Source organism: Phocoena sinus, chromosome 13 (genome assembly GCF_008692025.1).
Source record: "Phocoena sinus isolate mPhoSin1 chromosome 13, mPhoSin1.pri, whole genome shotgun sequence".
NCBI classification, from domain to species: domain Eukaryota; kingdom Metazoa; phylum Chordata; class Mammalia; order Artiodactyla; family Phocoenidae; genus Phocoena; species Phocoena sinus.
The window spans coordinates 29,946,230-29,970,015 of NC_045775.1; the positions used below are offsets into that span (position 1 = coordinate 29,946,230).

At 37.4% G+C, this 23,786-nt stretch overlaps 1 protein-coding gene across 6 annotated transcripts in view; it reads right to left on the minus strand.

The window, feature by feature from the left end:
* PRKD3 (protein kinase D3) overlaps positions 1-23,786 on the minus strand; it is a 73,420-nt gene that overhangs the window by 45,782 nt on the left and 3,852 nt on the right. For 3 of the 6 annotated variants that reach the window (XM_032652946.1, XM_032652948.1, XM_032652947.1), the window contains exon 2: positions 18,899-19,856. The exons of 1 other annotated variant lie outside the window; for it this stretch is intronic. In XM_032652946.1, the coding sequence (XP_032508837.1) occupies positions 18,899-19,186 (288 nt within the window). In that variant the 5' untranslated portion in view covers positions 19,187-19,856. Of the gene's footprint in view, positions 1-18,898; positions 19,857-23,786 lie in introns of those variants that run through there. 2 more of the 6 variants (XM_032652949.1, XM_032652951.1) reach the window with 2 other exon arrangements.

Below are 23,786 nucleotides of genomic sequence, written 5' to 3' on the forward strand. Positions count from 1 at the left end.
ACCCAAATCAGAAGGGAAGAGGTAAAACTGTCATTATATGGAGATGACATGATACTTTATATAGAACACCCTAAAGACTCCACACAAAAACTAGTAGAACTGATATGTAAATGCAGCAAGGTAGCAGGATACAAGATTAATATACAGAAATCTGTTGTATTTCTTTACACTAACAGTGAGGTATCAGAAAGTAAAAAAAAAAAAAAAATCCCATTTCAAATTGCATAAAAAAAAAAAAAGGCCAGCCATCAAAGCAAAAAAAAACAACAACAAAACTGCATCAGAAAAACCTGCATCAAAACAAACAAAAAAACACCTAGGAATAACCTTAACCAAGGAGGTGAAAGACTCATCTGCTGAGAACTATAAAACATTGATAAATGAAACTGAAGTTGATTCAGGGAAATGGAAAAATATCCCATGCTCTTAGATTGGAAGAATTAATATAGTTAAAATGTCCATAATACCCAAAGCAATCTACAAATTTAATGCAACCCCTACCAAATAACCCATGACATTTTTCACAGAACTAGAACAAATAATTTTAAAATTTATATGGAACCACGAAAGACCCAGAATTGCCAAAGTAATCCTGAGGAGAAAGAACAAAGTTGGAGACATAATCCTTCCAGATTTCAGGCAATACTACAAAGCTACAGTAATCAAAACAGGATGGTATTGGCACAAAAACAAACATATGAATCAGTGGGACAGAATAGAGAGCCCAGAAATCAACCTATGATCAATTAATCTTTGACAAAGGAGGCAAGAATATACAATGCAGAAAACGACAGTGTCTTCAGCAAGTGGTGCTGGGAAAACTGGACAGTGGCATGTAAATCAATACAGTTAGAACACTCCCTCACACCACACACGAAAATAAACTCAAAACGGCTTAAAGACTTAAATGTAAGACATTACACTGTAAAAATCCTAGAAGAGAAGACAGGCAAAACATTCTCCGACATAAATTGTAACAACATTTTCTTAAGTCATCTATCAAGGCAATAGAAATAAAAACAAAAATAAACAAATAGGACCTAATCAAACTTAAAAGCTTTTGCATAGCAAAGGAAACCATCAACAAAACAACAGACCACCTATGAAATGGGAGAAAGTATTTGCAAACGAAGGGACTGACAAGGGCTTAATGTGCAAAATATACAAACAGCTCATACAACCCAATATCAAAAAAACAAACAACCCAATCAAGAAATGGGAAGAAGGGCTTCCCTGGTGGCGCAGTGGTTGAGAGTCTGCCTGCCAACGCAGGGGACATGGGTTCAAGCCCTTGTCTGGGAGGATCCCACATGCCGCGGAGCAACTGGGCCCGTGGGCCACAACTACTGAGCCTGTGCGTCTGGAGCCTTGCTCCGCAACAAGAGAGGCCGCGATAGTGAGAGGCCCGCGCACCGCGATGAAGAGTAGCCCCTGCTCGCCGCAACTAGAGAAAGCCCTTGCCCAGAAACGAAGACCCAAAACAGCCAAAAATAAATAAATAAATAAATTAAAAAAAAAAAAAAAGAAATGGGAAGAAGACCTAAATAGACATTTCTTCAAAGCAGACATATAGATACCCAACAGGTACATGAAAAGATGCTCAACATCGCTAATTATTGAGCAATGCAAATCAAAACTACAGTGAGGTATCACCTCACACTGGTCAGAATGGCCATCATCAAAAAGTCTACAAATAATAATGCTGGAGAGGTTGTGGAGAAAAGGAACCCTCCTACATTGCTGGTGGGAATGTAAATTGGTGCAGCCACTATGGAGGTTCCTTAAAAAACTAAAAACAGAGTTACCATATGATCCAGCAACCCCACTCCTGGGCATGTATGTGGAAAAAACAAAGCTCTAATTCAAAAAGATACATGCAGCCTAATGTTCATAGCAGCACTATTTACAACAGCCAAACCTACTGTATAGTATAACACAGGGAACTCTACTCAATATTCTGTAATAACTTATATGGGAAAGAATTTGGAAAAGAATGAATATATATATATATATATGTATAACTGAATCACTTTGCTATACACCTGAAACTAACACAACACTGTAAATCAACTATACTCCAATAAAATTAAAAAAAAAAAAAGCCAAGACATGGAAGCTACCTAAGTGTCTATCAACAGATGAATGGATAAAGAAGATGTGGTTGGTAGATAGATAGATAGCTAGGCAGAATGGAATATTACTCAGCCATAAAAAGGAATGAAATAATACCATTTGCAGCAACATGGATGGACTAAGTGAAGTCAGACAGAGAAAGACAATATATAATCACTTATACGTGGAATCTAAAAAATAATACAAATGAACTTATTTACAAAACAGAAACAGACTCACAGACACAGAAAACAAACTTACGGTTATCAAAGGGGAAGGGGGGAGGGATAAATTGGGAGTATGGGATTAACAGATGCACACTACCATATATAAAATAGATGAACAATAGGGATTTACTGTATGGCAAAGGGAACTATATTCAATATCTTGTAATAAACTACAATGAAAAGAATTTTAAAAAAAGAAATATAGATACATACATATATATGTATAACCAAATCACTTTGCTGTATACCTGAAACTAACACATTATAAATCAACCATACTAAAAAAAAAAAAAAAAAAAAAAGGGCTTCCCTGGTGGCGCAGTGGTTGAGAGTCTGCCTGCTGATGCAGGGGACACGCGTTCGTGCCCCGGTCTGGGAAAATCCCACATGCCGCGAAGCGGCTAGGCCCGTCAGCCATGGCCGCTGAGCCTGCGCGTCCAGAGCCTGTGTTCCGCAACGGCAGAGGCCACAACAGTGAGAGGCCTGAGTACCGCAAAAAAAAAAAAAAAAAAGTCTGTTTCTTCCACATACTGTTTTACAGTATTATACTAGTCAGCTCAGGCTGCATAACAAAATACCATAGCTGAACAGCTTAAAAACAGAAATTTATTTTCTCATATTGCTGGAGGCTGGAGTTGAACATCAGGGTACCAGCATGGTCAAATTCTAGTTGAGAGCCCTCTTCCTGGCTTGCAGACAGCAGGCTTCTCACTGTGTGCTCAGATGACCTTTCCTCGGAGTATGCACATGGAGGGGGAGAGAGATCTCTTTCTCTCTTCCTCTCTTCTTGTAAAGCCACCAATCCTACTGGATTAGGACCTCACCCTTACGATCTCATTTAACCTTAATTACCTCCTAAAAGTCCTATTTCCAAATATAGTCACACTGAGGGTTAGGGTTTCAAAATATGAATTGAGAAGGAAGAGGAGCACAGTTCAGTCCATAGCAAGTATATTACCGAACTTGTTGACTTCAGGTAAAAAATGTATTTCAGTATAGTGTTAATAAGAAGTGAAGTTGAGCATTTTTCACATGCTTAAGAAACAGCTATATTTTCTGTAAATTAGCTATTCATATTTGCCTATTTCATGGATTGATGATCTTTAAAACACCAAATCCAACCATTCCTCAGAATGTTTCTCTTTGTGTGGGAGATCCTTAATAAGGCCTGAACAACATATCAAAAAACACAAACAAAATCCCTGTATATTTAGCAGTATATATGTTGAATTTCTCAAAATGATCTGATGCCAGTAAAATACCCTATACAGAAAAAGAGAGCTTTTTCAAGATAATGGCTTCTTTTCCTAAGCCAGCCTCCAGCACAATAAAGAACAAAGGAGAACTTTTTTTCCCCTTTCAGTTGTATAATTTTTTAAGAGGAAGAAATATGTTACCATACTAATGAAAATCAATTCTTGATTACATTGTGAATTTCTATTTTCAATGGGCTCCCTTCTATTAATCATTCCAGAATACAAGTCTCACCTAATAAAATGGTATAATGCTTTCTAAGTACCCTTTTCTTATGAGGGAGGAAAAAAGCTGCTTGTAATAGGGACCAAGATTAGAAAAGCAGCAGAGGTGGTAACAAGCTTAGTAACTCTCAGCAATTGTCACTGGCTATTTATTTAGCTTATTCCTCTAGGGCAGTAGTTCTCAATTGGTGTGATTTTGCCCTCCAGAAGATATGTGGCTACGTCTTGAGACACTTTCGGTTGTTACAACTTGTGGTACTGATACCTGGTAGGTACAGGCCAGGGATGCTACTAAACATACTACAATGAACACTACACAGAACAAAGAATTCTCTGGCCCAAAATGTTGACAGTGCTGAAGTTGAGAAACACTGCCCTGGGGAAAAACGGGGTCAAGAATATAGAGGGACTGGAAAATGTGGAAGTAAGGTGATAACCTTCTGAAAACTAGACATGCCTATATTTCCTTCCCTAGCCTATTTCAGCCTTGATTAAAAGAAGAGGAAATGAAAGAAACAGTAAAAGAGCTAGCAGGGCAGAAGCAAAAGAGGCCTTTAGTTTGGCCTCTTTCCAAATCCCCCCCCCATCACTGTGCCAATGACTTCTCTTGACTGTGCAAAATGAAGTCTGTTCCCAGTCCATGTGGGAAAGTAACAGAACTTCATAAGTTATCAAATGCTCACCCCTTCCTTATGCACTCACTTTACCCACTTTAGACTTGTCTGTCTTTGCTTATGCATTAAAGATGGTTTCAAGAATAAAAAACAGATCATCTTATCTTTCTATGCCCATTTTGTGGAAGTTACTTTTTATGGTATTAACTTATACTTATCCTAAGTAAAAAAATTCCTTCAAGCAACACTATATTTTGAGTTATTTAATGTGAATAGTTTAAAGTTCACGCCATTAAAATTCTGTCAATAAAATATGTTAGATGAGGTAGGAAGTTTCCAACTTTTTAATTCTACTTGGTCAAATACAATTTTTACATATTAATAAAACAGCTTCAGAATTTAACATTATCTGACATATAATTTATCATTATACACTTTTAAAAAGGGAATATGAGTTTTATTCTAAATGCAATGGAAAACCATTGGACTTTTTTTTTTTTTTGGCTGCTTTGGATCTTCGTTGCTGCGCTCAACCTTTCTCTAGTTGTGGCGAGTGGGGGCTACTCTGTTGCAGTGTGCAGGCTTCTCACTGCGGTGGCTTCTCTTGTTGTGGAGCACAGGCTCTAGGTGCATGGGCTTCAGTAGTTGTGGCACGCGGGCTCAGTAGTTGTGGCTCGTGGGCTTAGTTGTTCCAAGGCATGTGGGATCTTCCTGAACGAGGAATTGAACCCTTGTCCCCTGCATTGGCAGGCGGATTCTTAACAACTGTGCCACCAGGGAAGTCCCACCACTGGAGTTTTACTGTACATTTAATTTACTTTAAAAAGCATTTTTAACTGAAGTATAATGAGCAAAGTACACTAATGTTAATTAGAAGATAGATAACTCTACATCCCCTACCCCATGTAAGCACCACCCAGATCAAGATATAGAACATTTCCAGCAGCACAGGTTTTTTTTTTATGTTCACTTAATTTGAAAGGTTGAATACTAAAGTCATTTGATGCCAGGTAAATCTTCACAGTAAGTCTTTCTAATAATAAACCAGATGATAGTAAATAACCTCCAAGAAGGCAAGGACAATCTCTTTTCAATGTTCCCTATTGATGGCCCAGCACCTAGAACTTAGTATCTAACCGGAACTTACTGAAAAAAGTTGTTGCCTACTGAGCAAAGGTAAACTAATTTAACACTAAAGTATTTCTCAGAAACAAATATAATTATTACTTTAACATCACTTTTTAGTAAAGTATTTAATTGAAGAGAAGAATTTCAAGGACTCTGTTTCTATACACAGATAGAAGGCACTAAAGTCTAGATGAGCCAATGAGAAAATTATTCAATGTGGACTCTGAATCTCATCATTAATCTCCAACAGGATTTTCTAAATATGGCATTCCAGAGGAGTTGCTTCATTTAATACCATTTTCTTTGACACAATCCAAAACATTCATTTTATTTTTTCTTTGTTTTTCAGTTAGTTCTGATTATCTTTAATTCGAACTTCTTGGAACTTTCTATTCTAGTCAAGGTCTTAACCTGAATACCCAGCAGAATTAAAAAAAAAAATCCTTCTTCCAGTTTGAGGCTCCAGATTAGTTAATGGTTGCCCGACACTGTTTTGCCAAGACAAAAAAATGTAGGGATAGGGTAAAGAGTAGTATGTCACCTAGTGACTGCAACACAGCTGTAGTGCAAAGAACGGGGTGGCGGGGGGGGGGGGGGGGAACAGAGAATGACAACTGGTTTCTAGAAAACAAAAAATACAGCTGGGGCTTTCACTCTATTTTGGCAGGACCTGAAAATTACACCATGTCTGCAGAGACAATGTATTCAGTCAAAGTATAGACCAAAATCCTCCTAAATTAGGATACATAAAGAGCCTTCAGGTCTAGTGTCATGTAAATGGTCAAAACTAAAAACGAATGTTTTAAATCAGTTAAAAGCAAACAGTCAGCTTTAGTTAGAATCATTTCAATTTCAGTAAACATCATTATAGCTTAAAATGAATTGCTGTCTGCCAATTTCCTCTCCTACTCCAATTACATCTACTATCTTCATTCAGCAATGAATTAGGTATTTCTAAGCCTCTTGGCAATGTGAAATCAAGGTAAGAAGCTAACATTCATTGAGTGTAAAAGTTGCTATGCATCAAGCATTATGCAAAGCACTTGACATAGGCTATCTCATTTAATTTCCTCAAAATTCCTAAAACAAGTAACCCCACTCCTCTATTAAGTGAATATTTCAACTCTATTTTTAAGTTTGTTATATGCTAAATACTAAAATCAAAGGGCAAGAGTAAATCAAAGTTACTGTCACGTGTATAGCATGAATGCTATACATGCTTTGGTATTTACTAAAATTTTAAAAACACTACAGGATCAATGATCTTTCCAGATTTCAAGAGATTTTAAAACCATGAATATTACTATTTTGAAGGTACTAATTATGTGCCAGACGATGTATTAAGGGCTTTATATTTTAACATTGAGGTAGGTATTATGACCCTTGCGTTACTAATCAGGATTAGAAGTCAAATGACGGAAGAAAGGATCTATAATCACAAAAAATAAGAAAGTTACAGAATCAAAATCTTAACCTGCATGTGTCTCTCTGATTTGAAAACACTGTTACCTCTCTCTTGGATTACTATTATCTTTTTAAAATACACACCAGTAACAAAAAATAACAGAACAGATTTAAATGCTAATGTAATTTTGACACTGGGAATCCATGCATGAACACTCTCTTCTTAGATGGGCAAGGCATGTTCCCTCAGTTTTGATTTGCTCATTGTAATCTGACTCTCTCTCTGGTAGTGGCCTCCTGGCAGAGATCTGATCAGCCAATTTCTGCTTGGCTCAATCCCACTTCTACCTACTGCTCCGAGTGTCTGCCTTCTTGTTCTCCTGAATGCCAGTTCTACCAGTTCTTTGGATTTCATCAGTATAAAAAACACTCCCTTCAGCTTATAAACTCCTAGAAGGCAGAGATTCCGTGTGTTGTTAAGTTTGCTTTATAAACCAATATGAAGATACAGAAATCTAATATACACAGGTTAAAAACTTCCTTCCACTGTTTAACTATATCCATACTCATAATGGAAACTGTGTAATATTCTTAAAACAAACACACCCAAGCCAAACTGGAAATCCTATTTTAAAGCTCTCAATCTACAATTCACATCTAGAAGACATTGATTATCACTAATTTACTAAGACCCTACAATATTACTAACAGAAGTTTTCGATTTCTCCAAACTCATAAACTCTATTTCTATATAGTTTAACTCAGGGTTTTTCAACTTCAGCACTACTGGCATTTTGGACCAGATAATTCTTTGCTGGGATGGGGGGTGGGCCGGGCAGGTGGGCTCTCCCATGCACTGTAGCAGCCTTCCTGCCCTCTATCCACTAGATGCCAGTAGTACTTCCTCTCCCCATAGCTGAGACAACAAAAACAGAACGTCTCTAGCCACTGCCCAGTGTTCCCTGGCGAGGGGGCTGGGGGGGGGGGGGGGGGGCGGTGGTGTCGACCCAGTTGAGACCTACTGTTTTAATTTAATCTTATATGTTAAAATTAGATACTGGGGCTGTAGTATTTGCCAATAAAATTGTCCTAATCTACATTCTTACAAGGAATAAGGATGAAGTTCACTGGTATTCTCAGAGTGAATAAGTTAGCGAATTTCAGAGTTTTCTAGAAGAACCTGGCCTTTTGCACAATCCCAGAAAAGAGCTCTAGAAACTAAATATCTGACCATCTAAACTAGTGGGAGCAGGCTGGACAAAACTAAGGTGCTGATACATGACACAGGATGGAAAAGAATACTGGTGCTTAGCGGCTCATTCGTTTTTCTTTGTGGCTCTAACTATATGTTATTTCATCAAGGGAAGTAATTAGCACCACAGATTAACTGCAGTATCATGTTTTTAGCAGTAAAAGCAGGTAGAATGTGTCTTTTAACAAATGTCTACTGAGTATAAGGCAGTTGGAGGGATAGAAAGAGGAGTAAAACAGAACCAACCTCAGTGTAACATAAATGTTGGAAGCATTTCAAATTTTCAAAAAAAGGAAGCTAACTTTTTGGCTTAAGCTAAAGACAACAACAACAACAAAAGAAACTCCACCCACTCCACCCTCAGGATGTGTCATGAAACTGGACTGAATTCAAAGAGTGATCACTTTTGGTCACATCCAAGTTTTTTTTTTTTTTTTTTTTGCGGTACGCGGGCCTCTCACTATTGTGGCCTCTGCCGTTGCGGAGCACAGGCTCTGGACGCGCAGGCTCACGGGCCCAGCCGCTCCACGGCATGTGGGATCTTCCCGGACCGGGGCACGAACCCGTGTCCCCTGCATCGGCAGGCGGACTCTCAACCACTGCACTACCAGGGAAGCCCCACATCCAAGTTTTAAGCAAAGTTCAACAATCAATGATTTGCTGGTTACAGAGATATATTCATTGAGGGGGAAAAAAATCTCAGTGTATATGTTTTATATTATCTGTGTTAGTTAGAAATTGATCCAGTTTTTTTTTTTTTTTTTTTTTTTTTTGCGGTACGCGGGCCTCTCACTGCTGTGGCCTCTCCCGTTGCGGAGCACAGGCTCCGGACGCGCAGGCTCCGGACGCGCAGGCTCCGGACGCGCAGGCTTAGCGGCCACAGCTCACGGGCCCAGCTGTTCCGCGGCATGTGGGATATTCCCGGAGCGGGGCACTAACCCGTGTACCCTGCATCGGCAGGCGGACTCTCAACCACTGCGCCACCAGGGAAGCCCATTTGATCCAGTTTTTAACTTTTGTAAGCCTGGAATCATTGATTGTTCTCTATTTCTATGAGGTTTTACCATACCCTGACCTATAATGGAAATACCAATCACACTTTTCCCCTAATTGAGCACATAATACCTAATGTTTATTTATTACTACTATTTTGAACATTTTCCCACATGCTTGTTTACTAACTTAATATCTTTGTGAAATATATTTTTTTTATCAATTGACCAAATATTTAGAGACCAGTGTTTTTCTTACAAATATATGAGCTATTTACAGAATAGATATTAGCTTTATATAATACTTGTTGTAGTATTTCCCCCATCTTATTTCTGTTTTTATTATTCTTACATATGTAAATATTACACTTGGAATATTCAAATCTGCAAACTGTTCTTTTCCCTTTTGTTTCCTTTTATTGTTTTGAAAGTGAAATACCCACTCTCTATTATAAGTTTGATAAATATTCAATTCTACTTTATTCTAATTTTCCTTTGATTTGAATGCTCATATGTAACCTTTAAATCCTCTGAAATTTAGCTTGGTGTCAGGTATTAAGTGGAGGTCTATGTTTATGGCCCTTCAACTGCTTAATGAGTTTTCTAAACACAAATTTCTCAAAAATGATTCCTTTTTTTTTCTCATGCCTCCCTTGGCATGTACCTAAAATGTACCATGGATCTATTACTGCTTTTAGCAGTATTTGGTTTCAGTTATTGTAGTTTTTCTCTTCCCTTTCTCTCTTATTTTTCAGATTTTTTTTTTTTTTTTTTTTTTTTTTCAGATTTTTAACTTAATGCTTTTGACTACTTTTTTTCCCAGATAAACTTTAGAGAAACATTGTCAGAGTAAAAAGAATCCCAATAACAATCTGAATGGAAAAAATAATTTAAATTGGGGAGTAAAAATTATATACTATCAGCCTTCCTTTTCAGAAACATGATACTACATTTATTTCACAAAGCCTTTTTCTTAAATATTTCAGAAAAAATTTTAATTTTATTTGTAGTTGTATTCATTTATTTCTTAAGATAATTATCAATAAATACTTTTAATCACTTTTTCCCTAATGGAAATATTTATGTACTCTTGGTTAGTTTTCATGTCCCTCTTGTGATATCAAAAGATCTTACATAGTTTCAATGAACGCTCCTCTCCCTATACCTTTATAGTTGCTCTATAGGCTCTTTCTGGCAGTTCAGTCCTTGGGAATATTCATACAATAAGGAATATCTCAATTCCATTATATTAGATGTAATAGCCTAAGGGTATAGAAATATAGAAAAAGCATGTTTGCTCACTTACTGCTCAACAATAGTAATTAACTAGTTAAATCAGCTGAACTCAAAATTATATGATTCTGAAATCACATCTGTAATCACATTAATCTAAAGAAACTAATCCCCTGAGGAATATATTACAATATTGAAGACAAAAGTCACAGGTTTTCAGGAGCTAAGACTGCACATGAAACTCACACATACAGACCAAGAACAGAAGATTAAATAAACCACAGAATTGATATATCATTAACCTCCAATTTTCTGCATCAATAAAAAGAAGCATTAGTAGAGCTAATATGAAATTGTGAAGAATTTACCCATACAGATCAAGAAAGGAATCAATTGCCTTATACACAGTAGAAAATAGATTATGACACAAATGTATATTCCATAAAGCAGAAAACCAAAAGTTAACATAAACTTAACTGGTAGTAGCTTTCAGCTATTTCTGGATCACCACTAGTTTCTTATAAGCTCTCAAAAGGGAAAGGATCCCAAAGTACAGTGTGGTTAAAGTTTTGTTTGCTTGTTTGTTTAGTTTAGAAGCCACAAAGATCAGACTAATAAATAATATTATTGTTAAGCTAACACTTACTGTGTGATTACTATGTGCTAGGTGCTGGACTAAGCGTTTTATAAATATATCATTTAATGTACACATACACACACACACACACACAACCATGAAATTAGTACTATTTTTAGCCTCGTTTTCCAGATAAGAAACCAAGGTTACACAACTAGTAAGTTGTAAAGACAAACCCAAATTTTACTGATCCGCAAACTCATGTTTTTAACTACCATACTATACTGCTTCATATGGATTCTTTTCTTTACTTATTCAATTATGAAACATCTTAAAAGCTTTTGCACAGTGAAGGAAGCCATAAACAAGACAAAAAGACAACCCTCAAAATGGGAGAAAATATTTGCAAATGAAACAACAGACATTTATTAATTTCCAAAATATACAAACAGCTCGTGGAGCTCAATATCAAAAAAACAAACAATCCAGTTAAAAAATGGGCAGAAGACCTAAACAGACATTTCACCAAAGAAGACATACAGATGGCCAAGAGGCACATGAAAAGATGTTCAACATCACTAATTATTAGAGAAATGCAAATCAAAACCACAATGAAGTATCACCTCATGCCGGTCAGAATGGCCATTATCAAAAAACCTAGAAACAATAAATGCTGGAAAGGGCGTGGTGAAAAGGGAGCCCTCCTGCACTGTTGGTGGAAATGTAAATTGATACAGCCACTATGGTAAACAGTATGGAGGTTCCTTAAAAAACTAAAAATAGAACTACCATATGACCCAGCAATCCCACTACTGGGCATACGCCCTGAGAAAACCATAATTCAAAAAGAGACATTGGGCTTCCCTGGTGGCGCAGTGGTTGAGAGTCCGCCTGCCGATGCAGGGGACATGGGTTCATGCCCCGGTCCAGGAAGATCCCACATGCCGTGGAGCGGTTAGGCCCGTGAGCCATGGCCGCTGAGCCTGCGCGTCCGGAGCCTGTGCTCTGCAACGGGAGGGGCCACAACAGTGAGAGGCCCGCGTACCGCAAAAAAAAAGAAAAGAGACATTTACCACCAATGTTCATTGCAGCACTATTTACAACAGCCAGGACATGGAATCACCTAAATGTCCATCAACAGATGAATGGATAAAGAAGATGCGGCACATATATACAATGGAATATTACTCAGCCATAAAAAGAAACGAAATTGAGTTATTTGTAGTGAGGTGGACGGACCTAGAGTCTGTCATAGAGTGAAGTAAGTCAGAAAGAGAAAAACAAATACCGTATGCTAACACATATATATGGAATCTAAAAAAAAATGGTTCTGATGAACCTAGGGGCTGGACAGGAATAAAGACACAGATGTAGAGAATGGACTTCAGGAAATGGGGAGGGGGAAGGGTAAGCTGGGATGAAGTAAGAGAGTAGCATTGATATACATACACTACCAAATGTAAAATAGATAGATAGTGGGAAGCAGCTGCATGGCACAGGGAAATGAGCTGGGTGCTTTGCGACCACCTAGAGGGGTGGGATAAGGAGGGTGGGAGAGAGACACAAGAGGGAAGGGATATGGGGATATACGTATGCATATAGCTGATTCACCCTGTTATACAGCAGGAACTAACACAACACTGTAAAGCAATTATACTCCAATAAAATGTTTTTTTAAAAAAAGAAATTAGAAAATTTAAAAACCCCATTTAAAACTGCATCAAAAACATGAAACACAGATAAAAAATGATATACACAATTCTGGTAAGCTTTTATGTATAAATCACCAAGCTGATTTTAACATTTATATGGAAATGCAAAGAACGCAAACTGGGATAAATAGTTTCGAAAAAAAGAACAAAGTTGCAGGATTTATGCCCTGACATCATGTCTTTATAAAACTAAAGAATTCAAGACAATGTGGAATTAGTTTAAGGATACAGACACATAAGTCGATAAAACAAAACAGTGTTCAGAAATGGCCCAAGATATATGTGGTCAACTGATTTACAACCAAGGTACTAAAGTAATTGAGTAAGGGAAGAATAGTCTTTTCAACAAATGGTCCTGGAAAAATCTGATGTCCTACAAAAAGAAATGAAGTTTGATTCTTATCTTACCATATACAAAATTATTTTGAAATGGACTGTTGAATTGTGCCCCTCAAACAGATGTTCAAGACTTCCCTGGTGGCGCAGTGGTTAAGAATCCGCCTGCCAATGCAGGGGACACGGGTTCAAGCCCTGGTCCGTGAAGATCCCACAAGCCGTGGAGCAACTAAGCCCGTGTGCCACAACTACTGAGCCTGCGCTCTAGAGTCCACGAACCACAGCTACTGAAGCCCATGCGCCTAGAGCCCATGCTCCTCAACAAGAGAAGCCACCTCAATGAGAAGCCCATGCAGTGCAACGAAGAACAGCCCCCGCTCACCACAGCTAGAGAAAGCCCATGCACAGCAACGAAGACCCAATGCCTCAACTAAGACCCGATGCAGTCAGAAAAAAAAAAGAAACAAACTCACATGCAGGTGTATCAAAAAGAATAAAATACCTACAAATAAATTTAACCAAGGAGGTAAAAGACCTATACACTGAGAACTGTAAGACATTGATGAAAGAAATTGTAGAAGACACAAATAGATATTCTATGTTCACAAACTGAAAGAATATTAAGATGTCCATACTACCCAAAATGATCTACTGATTCAATGCAATTCCTATCAAAATTCCAATGATTATTTTTCACAAAAATAGAAAAAGCAATCTTAAAATTTGTATGGAACCACAGAAGACCCCAAATAGCCAAAACAGTCTTAAGAAGAACAAAGCTGGAGGCATCATGCCTCTGATTTCAAACTACACTTCAAAGTCACAGTAATCAAACCAATATGGTATTGGCGTAAAAATGGACACATTAAATCAATGAAACAGAACAGAGCCCAGAAATAAACCCATGCGTACATATTTATTTACAACAAAGGAGCCAAGAATATACAACGGGAAAGAACAGTCTCTTCAATAAATGGTGCTGGGAAAACTGAAGAGCCAGATGCAGAAGAATGAAACTGAAGCCCAGTCTTACACTGTACACAAAAATCAACTGAAAATGGACTACAGACTTGATCATAAGATCTGAAACCATAAAACTCCTAGAAGAAAACATAAGAGGGTAAGCTCCTTGACATCGAACCCAGCAATGATTTTTTGGATTTGACATAAACAGCAAAAGCAACAAAAGCAAAAATAAACAAGTATGACTAAATCAAACTAAAAGCTTCTCTATAGCAAAGGAAACCATTAAAAAATGAAAAGGAGGGGCTTCCCTGGTGGCGCAGTGGTTGAGAGTCCGCCTGCCGATGCAGGGGACACAGGTTCGTGCCCCGGCCCGGGAAGATCCCATATGCCGCGGAGCAGCTGGGCCCGTGAGCCATGGCCGCTGAGCCTGAGTGTCCAGAGCCTGTGCTCCGCAACGGGAGAGGCCACAACAGGGAGAGGCCACAACAGTGAGAGGTCCGTGTACCGCCAAAAAAAAAAAAAAAAAAAAAAAAAAAAAATTAAAAGGAAACCTTTGGAATTGGAGAAAATATCTTCAAATCTTATATCTGATAAAGGGTTAATATCCAAAATATATGAAGAACTCATATAACTCAATATCAAAAGAAAACAACACAAAACAAAACAAAAAAAACACCTATCAATTAGATTAAAAAATTGGCAGAGGAGGACTTCTCTGGTGGCACAGTGGTTAAGAATCTGCCTGCCAATGCAGGGGACACGGGTTCGAGCCCTGGTCTGGGAAAATCCCACATGCAGCGGAGCAACTAAGTCCGTGCACCACAACTACTGAGCCCGCGTGCCACAACTACTGAAGCCTGCACACCTAGAGCCCGTGGTCTGCAAGAAGGGAAGCCACCACAATGAGAAGCCCACACACTGCAACAGAGTAGCCCCCACTCGCCGCAACCAGAGAAAAGCCCACGCGCAGCAACGAAAACCCAATGCAGCCAAAAATAAAATAAATTTATTTTTTTTAAAAGTGGGCAGAGGAACTTAATAAACATTTTTCCAAAAAAGACATACAAATGGCCAACAGGTACATGAAAAAGTTTTCCATCAATAATCATCAGGGAAATGTAAATCAAAACCACAATGAGGTATCACATCATACCCGTTAGAATGGCTACTGTCAAAAGGATAATAATATATGTTGACAAGGATGTGGAGAAATGGGAACCCTGGTGCACTGTTAATGGGAATGTAAATTGGTGCAGGCACTATGGAACAGCATGGAGGTTCCTCAAAAAATTAAAAACGGAACTACCATGTGATCCAGCAATTCCACTTCTGGGTATACAGTCAAAGGATATGAAATCACTATCTTGACTGAAATCTGCACCCTCATGTTATTGCATCATTATTTACAATAGCCAAGATGTGGAAACAACCTATGTGTCCATCGACAGATGGATAAAGAAAATGTGATACACACACACACACACACACACACACACACTATTCAATCTTAAAAGGAAGGAAATCCTATCATTTGCAACAACGTGGATGGACCTTGAGGGCATTATGCTAAGTAAGATAAGTCAAGCAGAGAAAAATAAATATTGTATGATTTCACTTATATGTGGAATCTGGAAAAACCAGAGCTGGTGATTACTAGAGACGAAGGGTAGAAAGTGGGGAAATGGGTGAAAGTGGTCAAAGGGTACTAACTTCTAGTTATAAAATAAGTAAGTTCAGGCAATGTAATGTACAGCATGGTGACTACAGTTAACAATACTTTATATCTGAAAGTTTTTAAGAGAACAGATCTTACAAATTCTCATCACAAGAAAAAAAAAAACTCTCATTAACTATGTGAGATGCACCAAAACTTGTTGCAAGTATTAAGCAGAAAGGGTGTGTGAAGCTCCTGACATACAGTAGGTACTCAATAAATGTTGTCAATTATAATCTTCCTCCTTTCCCCTCCCGTATCTTTGCTCATCCTGATTTTTTTGCCTTGGTATGTACTCCTTACCTCCCATATCACTGAAATCTTACTCATTCTTTAAGTATCAGATGAAATGTTACATTTCATATGAAGTCTTTCATATCTTTTATCAACCTGAGAAGAGCACTGTTTATTTTAACTTCACTTTCTACGTCTCATATTTTATTCTGGTAAATGTTTCCCTTACCAGACTATAAGCTTTTTGAGGGAAGGGACATTTGGTTAACCTACTTCTTAAAATTTAACCAGTGCTCTATCTTTAAAAGGTTCAATAAATGTATTTACTAAGAACAGAAATAAGAAAAGCAGGTGTGCCCATCAGAGTCCTGGGAGTTAACCTGGAGCTATGCATGTGTAGGTAATGGAAGTAAGTGATTAGCAAGCAAGAATCTAAGAGAGAATGTAAAAAGAAAAGAACTTCTGACATGGTTCTTCCATCTCCCAGGTGAGTTAGGGTTCCATGAAACCTCTTTATCAAACCCCAGAATCTGAGTTGGTTCCCTTAAGATTTCTTTCCAGTTAGGACCTGAGTAGATCATTCCTTGAAATTCCTTTCTCCTTAATCTGTCTCTAGAGTGAAGACTTAATTTTAGGTTAAATGATTCAGAATTTCACAGCTGGAATTACACACTAGAAATCATCCCATCTCGGGCTTCCCTGGTGGAGCAGTGGTTAAGAATCCGCCTGCCAATGCAGGGGACACAGGTTCAAGCCCTGGTCCAGGAAGATCCCACATGCCGTAGAGCAACTAAGCCCGTGCGCCACAACTACTGAGCCTGTGCTCTAGAGACTGCGTGCCACAACTACTGAGCCTATGTGCCACAACTACTGAAGCCTGTGCTCCGCAACGAAGAGTAGCCCCCACTTGTCGCAACTAGAGAAAGCCCGCGTGCAGTGACGAAGACCCAACACAGCCAAAAATAAAAATAAAATAAAATAAATAAATTTATTAAAAAAAACAAATCATCCCAACTCAATCATTTGATAGATGTGGAAATGTAATACAGAGAAGTCAAATCACACAAAGGTATGCAGTTAATAAACAACAGATCTGGGAATTCCCTGGCGGACCAGTGGTTAGGACTCTGTGCTCTCACTGCTGAGGGCCTGGGTTCAATCCCTGGTTGGCGAACTAAGATCCCGCAAGCTGTATGGGATGGCCAAAAACAAACAAAAAACAATACAGCTGACCTAGTTACAAGCTCAATACTCTTTTTCACTACACTTAAACAACAGTTAGGATGCTAGCACATGTCAAAAGGAGTGTGTACTAAGATTATGTCACATACATGTTTTATATTTTTGCCAAGCACATCCCCATATCACTACAATATTGACTCAAATTCAGTTCACCATGATATTAATTTTATGCTGGCTATCTCCATAATCAATAATTCCATTTTACATTTGCATAAAGTTCACCCTGAATTATCTTTTCTTGAGCCATATCTTGTTTATTTCCTTGGCTTCACTAGAATTTTTCATAGATTATGATTTTTAACCTAGCTTCCCAAGAACTGGACCCATCTGACCCACTTCTCACATCTATATTAATGAGGAAGTAACATTAATTCTAAAGTGATCCTGTAGAAAATCAGTATGCCTCTGTATAAATATAAGAACTAAGTCAAATTTCCAAAGGTTGAAAACTGAATAATATAGACTCTACCAAAACATTAGTTATGATTTTCTATGGGCTCAAAAAAAGAGAGACAATAGTTACAAATTGTATTTAAGTTAAAATCTTACCATTAAATTAAAAACCTAGTTGCAAAAATATTTATTAAAACATCTGTTACCACCTGATGAAAGGGAAATTAAAAGCAAAGATACTTAAAGACACAAAGATTGTTCTACAGATCTACAGAAGAATACCTAAAATTACTTTTGGTCACATTTAAATAGATAAGTCATTGTTAACACAAAGGAGACAAGGGTCATTTTCACAAACCACATAACATTTTTTTGACTGTTAATTACTTCTACATCAGAAGATAATGACAAACCATGTAAAGCATAAGTAACTGAAACAAAAACAGTAAGATAAGGAGCATTATCCAAACACATTAATCTTACTGATAGGATTTTTAAAACATAAAGTATACTAAGTTGTTTGAAACATAGGCTTAGTCCATTAAAAAGAAAATGTAACCAATTCATACTACTTATATACAGTTTTATGATAAAACATAGAACATACCAGCTCATGCATCAAATCAAGATTATTAAAGAAATTTAGCTAAGATTCCTTAAAAAATGGTATGGTACAGGGCAGGGGGTGAGTTGATTGGAAGCAAAATAAAATCACCCTCAATTTAAAATTTGAGGGTGATTTTAAATTAAAAATTTTTCTTCTATTCTGATACGTATTACAGCTCATTTACCTAATTTTTAAGAGACAGAGAGAGTGTGGTCCTCTGGCAGTTTAGGTGAAATCAGGATCTAAAGGGGACAAAAGGGCAGCACACAGGGGACCTAGGAAGAACGAGGTATGGACCTGGACTCAGCAGCAGCTGTGTCTCATCCTTTTGGTAAGCCCCCTTGATGCCTTGTGCCTTCTACCTCCTGACTGTTTTCTCTGAAAACAAGTGAGACTGTTTAAGTCCTCTTGACTTTACACTGATTTTCCTACTCTTAAAGAGATGAATTGAATAAGCAGTATTTTAAAGCCTGGATATAGGCTCCAGCTGTTAGACTCTGAAATTTCAGACTTTAGGCTTTTAGTCTATTAGGACTCTCTCCCAATGCTCAGAATTAAGATATAAACAACTGATTGATCCATATGTGTTAACTCACTGTTGCATGTATAATTTATAGAAAAGCAGTAGAAACAATATTACTTAGAAAAACTACTGACATAAATAGCATGCACAGTACCTTTTGATAAACAATGGAGCACACAAGATCCTTGACAGCAGATAAAGATAGTTCCTGGGCTTCGATGGTAATACTCTCCCGTGTAAGGCCAATTTGCAGTAGAAATGAGATTGTATGCACTGAGCCTCTGGAGTTGTTGAGTGATGGTGCACTGAAGCTTCCATTAGAGAGCCGCGCAGAGAGTCCTGTTTTAGGACTTGAACACGGAGAAGGAGCTGGAAGCACAGCAGGAAGAGTTGCAGGTATTACAGACTTCTGGGATGATGGAGGAGAACTGTTTGCAGACATCTGCCTTTCTTTAATCTTTTAAAACAGTTGTCAATTCTTTTTCAATGGTTATGAAGAGGCCTTAAAATCACAGTGGTAAAAAAATGACTGTACTTTCAGATTTAGTTGAAAGCTTCTTTATTTCCTCTTTTAAGCCACTCATGCTGATGATGGCAAGTTCTACAACTGTGAGTTGAATATACAAAAGGTCCCACTTCCCTTAATATCAGTCCCATCAAAGAAGAGTCTTGTCTTTAGGACCACAACCAGGGTTTTGGAAAGGATTTAACATCACTGAATTATCCTCATCAGAAGAGAGTTGACACTGTTTATTTACTAAACATCTTCATCTATTTTCTTTTAAGTCTATTCTTGTCTCTCTCTTTTAATTTCAGAAAATACATAATGAATAAAAGTTGTTTTTCTGTCAAAATAAAATCCTCCTAGTTTAAAAAATAAAAAGTGTTTAGGATTAGTCTATTCAGTACTTATCCTTTGGTTCCTTGATCTAATGGGACACTTTCTCAAATGTCCACACCTTAAATCACCTTCTCAAATGTCCTCATTTTCATTTTGGAGGAGCAAATTTTTCCAGGATTAAGCACAAAGGCTTTTTAAAATAGTACAGGCATATTCCACTTGGTGAATGGGCCCATGGAGAAAAGTTGATGCTTTCTGAAATGTAGGTAGCCTGGAAGAAATTTTTTAGAAACTTTTAATATTTTATACTCACTTAACATTATTTTAAAAATGCAAGAATCCTTGGGACTTCCCTGGTGGCCCAGTGGTTAAGAATCTGCCTGCCAATGCAGGGGACATGGGTTTGAGCTCTGGTCTAGGAAGCTCCCACATGCTGCGGAGCAACTAAGCCCGTGCACCACAACTACTGAGCCCACGTGTCACAACTACTGAAGCCCGTGCACCTCAACTACTGAAGCCTGCGCACCTAGAGCCCACGCTCCGCAAAAGGAGAAGCCACTGCAACGAGAAGCCCGCACAACTGCAACGAAGAGCAGCCCCTGCTCACTGCAACTAGAGAAAGCTCGGGTGCAACAATGAAGACCCAACACAGCCAAAATAAATAAAATTTATTAATTAATTTTAAAAAAGAATCCTTGTGCTTTTTAAAAATGGTATGTTTTGGCTGTATGTTTATAATTCACCAATAAATCCTAATGGGTAGCCTTTTTTTTTTTTGGTCTAGTTATCAGAGCCCATGATTTCAGGGAGAGCCTCCTGATAAAAAAAAAAAGAGCAAAAAACAAAACCCTGCTATTCCTCACTAATACCTAAAACTTGAAGGTCAAACACTTTTATTCCACAAATACACAACTGAGTTATGACAAAAACAGAAGGGACAAAAAAGAAAAGTAAAACTGACATTGTCATAGAAATAAAGTACCACTTGGCCATACAAAAGATGTATAATACTGCCCTAACATAGACAAGAGTATTCTTTTTTATATTAAAAGTTTAAATCTAAGTAGATTTCTTTCAGAAAACTAAGGAAGCATATACTAAACACAGTTACATGACACACAAAGAAGTGTAAAAGACATACTTAAGACAGGAACATAGGAAAAAGCGATCTTGTCATAAAAAATTTCTAAAAGTGAAAAAGAGAACACTAAGCACAGTTACATATGTATCACAATTTTACATAAGGACAGTTCAAAAACTAAAAGTACAACCCCATGGCTAAGTGAAATGGCTCACAAGAGAAGGATCTCTCAATTTAAATTCCATCCATATACCTGTAAACAAGTCTAATGATAAAAAAGAGTGACGCATCCAATGTGGTTGCAGAATGACTCTGGAAAGTAGTTAATGGGGCTAAATAAATGAGGATGAACATAACAGAAGAGCAAAAACATACAGATATAGTATTAGGAATGAGCAAGTTCAAGAAAAAGTATGGCTTAGAAAAAAACTGCTTAAAGATAACAAAGCTTTTAGAACTACATTCAGATAAGTAATTTTAACCCATTTTATATTGTACAGCACTTAACGTCTTGTAAATGTTTTATATGCTTTATCTCATGATATCTCTTTGGAATTTGACAAGGCAAATATTATTTATTATTTTTGCAGATGAGTTAACGGAAGCAAAAGCAGATAAAGTAACTTGCCCAGCATCAAATGGCCATTAAGAGGTGGAGTGGGAATCAGGACCCAAGTTCCATACTTTCCTACCAAGTGCTGTCTCCACAATCACATACCATTTCTGAAAGAACAAGGAACTGAAAGAATCACCGCTCAGAGAGGATGTTAAGGTTGAGAGAGCACACTGAGAAGGCACGATTGCTCAACTTGTCTTTTGCTTACTTTCTCTGAGTTTTTAAACTAAAGTTGTAGAAGAGCATTGAGAACTGAAACCTGAGCCTCGTGAATATGAGGGACTAACACATCTTTATGGAAGTGCAAGTCTTCGGGTTCAGATGCAATGCACTCCATATTGCTAAAGCAATTAGTCAGTGCAATTACAAAGCTGACTTCTATCATCTTGGAGAAAGAGCTCAGAAAGAGAGAAACAGTCATGGGCTGGAGATGGGTCAGAACGGCTTCAAGTTTTGTGGGCTGGAGGAGTGGGGAAGTGATTTCAGAAACTGCAGACATATAAACTTAATGTTAAACCCTTAGTTAAATCTGAGAATAGATTATGAAAGCAAATGGTTTTCCAATACTTAGAATATAATGATCACTAGAAGTCAGCATGAATTCAAACAGAATGCCAAATCAGCTACATTTACACCTTTTAAAAAAGGGGTTATTGGCCTTTTTAGATGGAGGAAATAATAACTCACAGTAATTGAGCTCTATCTGCCAGACACCGTTCTAAGCATTCCATATGTGTTTCCTCACTTAATCCTCACAACAACCCATTTTATAGTTGAGAAAACTGGCTTAAAGTACTTGCCCGAGATCACACAATTAGCAAAGCCAGAAAAAAAATTAGTGTATTCTGGCCAAAACAATTTTCAAGATGATATTCCATGCTATTTTTGTAAATACGTTGTTTGAGTATGAGTTAGATGTTAGTGTAGTTGGTTAAGTTTGCTGCTCTGTATCAACTTAGAGAAGCCTTTAGGGGAGTGCATTGGAACGCTGCCCTTGGCCCTATATTGTTTTTGATTATTTATAAGATAATAAAGACATGGAAGACATGCTTATAAAATCCTCAGATTGTACAATCTGGGAGAAATAAACTAAAATTCAAGTGAACTATAACAATGATGAGAGTAAAGCTTTACATTTAGTTCAAAAAGTTAAATGTGCAATATAGAAATGGAGAAATGCTGACTTAGAACCTGTCCATTAGAGGTGTTATCAACCAAGAGTTTAATAATGGCTGCTAATATAATGGGTAACTAAAAGAACTAATGTAAACATAAACCCCCACGACACTGAGAACACATCAGCATCAATCAGCATACTGGTTGCTAGTCAGCTTACGTTACCACTGTATTCATTTTTACAGTCCACACTTTTAAGAGCTATATTGATGTAAAAAAATAATAAAGAGTATATATCTAGATAAAGCTGAAAACAATGTCATGTGACAAATTATGCTTAACACAACCAAGCAGAATAATGGTCTTCAAATATTTGAAAAGGTGTTAAGAGAATAATTGGTTTTTCTCCCCATTTTTATATGGATGATTTATTTATTTTTTGCTATTGATAACAATGTATTCATTTATGAAGTGTTATCCCTACTCACACCACACACCCAGGAAGTTGTGTTACTGGGTGGACGCAGTGCAAATATAAGATTAGGAAATTAACAGAGAATAACTGGTTTTATTCAGTATCATTGTAGAGGGTAGATAGAGGGTAGAGGTAAAATGAAGATAACAGCTATGAGGACTGCGCTACTGCATGTACAATATCTACAGTGGTACCTGGCTTATCCTAAGTGCTAAGTTTTAGCAATTTTCACAGTAATTAGATGAAAGAATTAACAATTAAGCTCCTACTTCATACTAAACACTGAAATTGAGATATCATACTTCATTAAATCCTTGCTATGACACTAGGAAATTTGTTTAACTGCTTTACAGAAAAGGAACCAGAGTTTCAGAATTGTTGCTTACCCACGGCTACACAGCTAATAAGTGATGGAACTGGGATTCACACCAAAGTTTCCCTGACTCCAAAGCCCATGTTCTTTATACTACTTCACTTCATTACCAACAACCTAACAACAATCTACAACAGGTTTTCTCATGAGGTAATGAGGTCCTTAAAATACCTGACTTGAGCAGTTTCAAAAAGCTGAACAACTGTCATAAAAAGGTGAGTCAAATATCTATGAATAATACTGTATGCAGGTTAAATACTTCAAAATACAAGACACCGCTGTGTTCAAGAATAATAATTTATTTGTGACGGATATCTTCCCACTAAATTTCCATTTTATAATACCTGCTAATATTAGCCAAATAACAGTAACTGTCTTATGATTACAATCAACTATCAGAACGATCGATAACTATTAACTATGTTATACTTTTGCATAAAAATATTTTTTACAGTTTCAGCATGAACACAAATAGAAGAAACTAAGTGAGCTGTCATATTAGCTTCTGCCCACTCACCCCATCTGTTTTCCCTCTTCTTA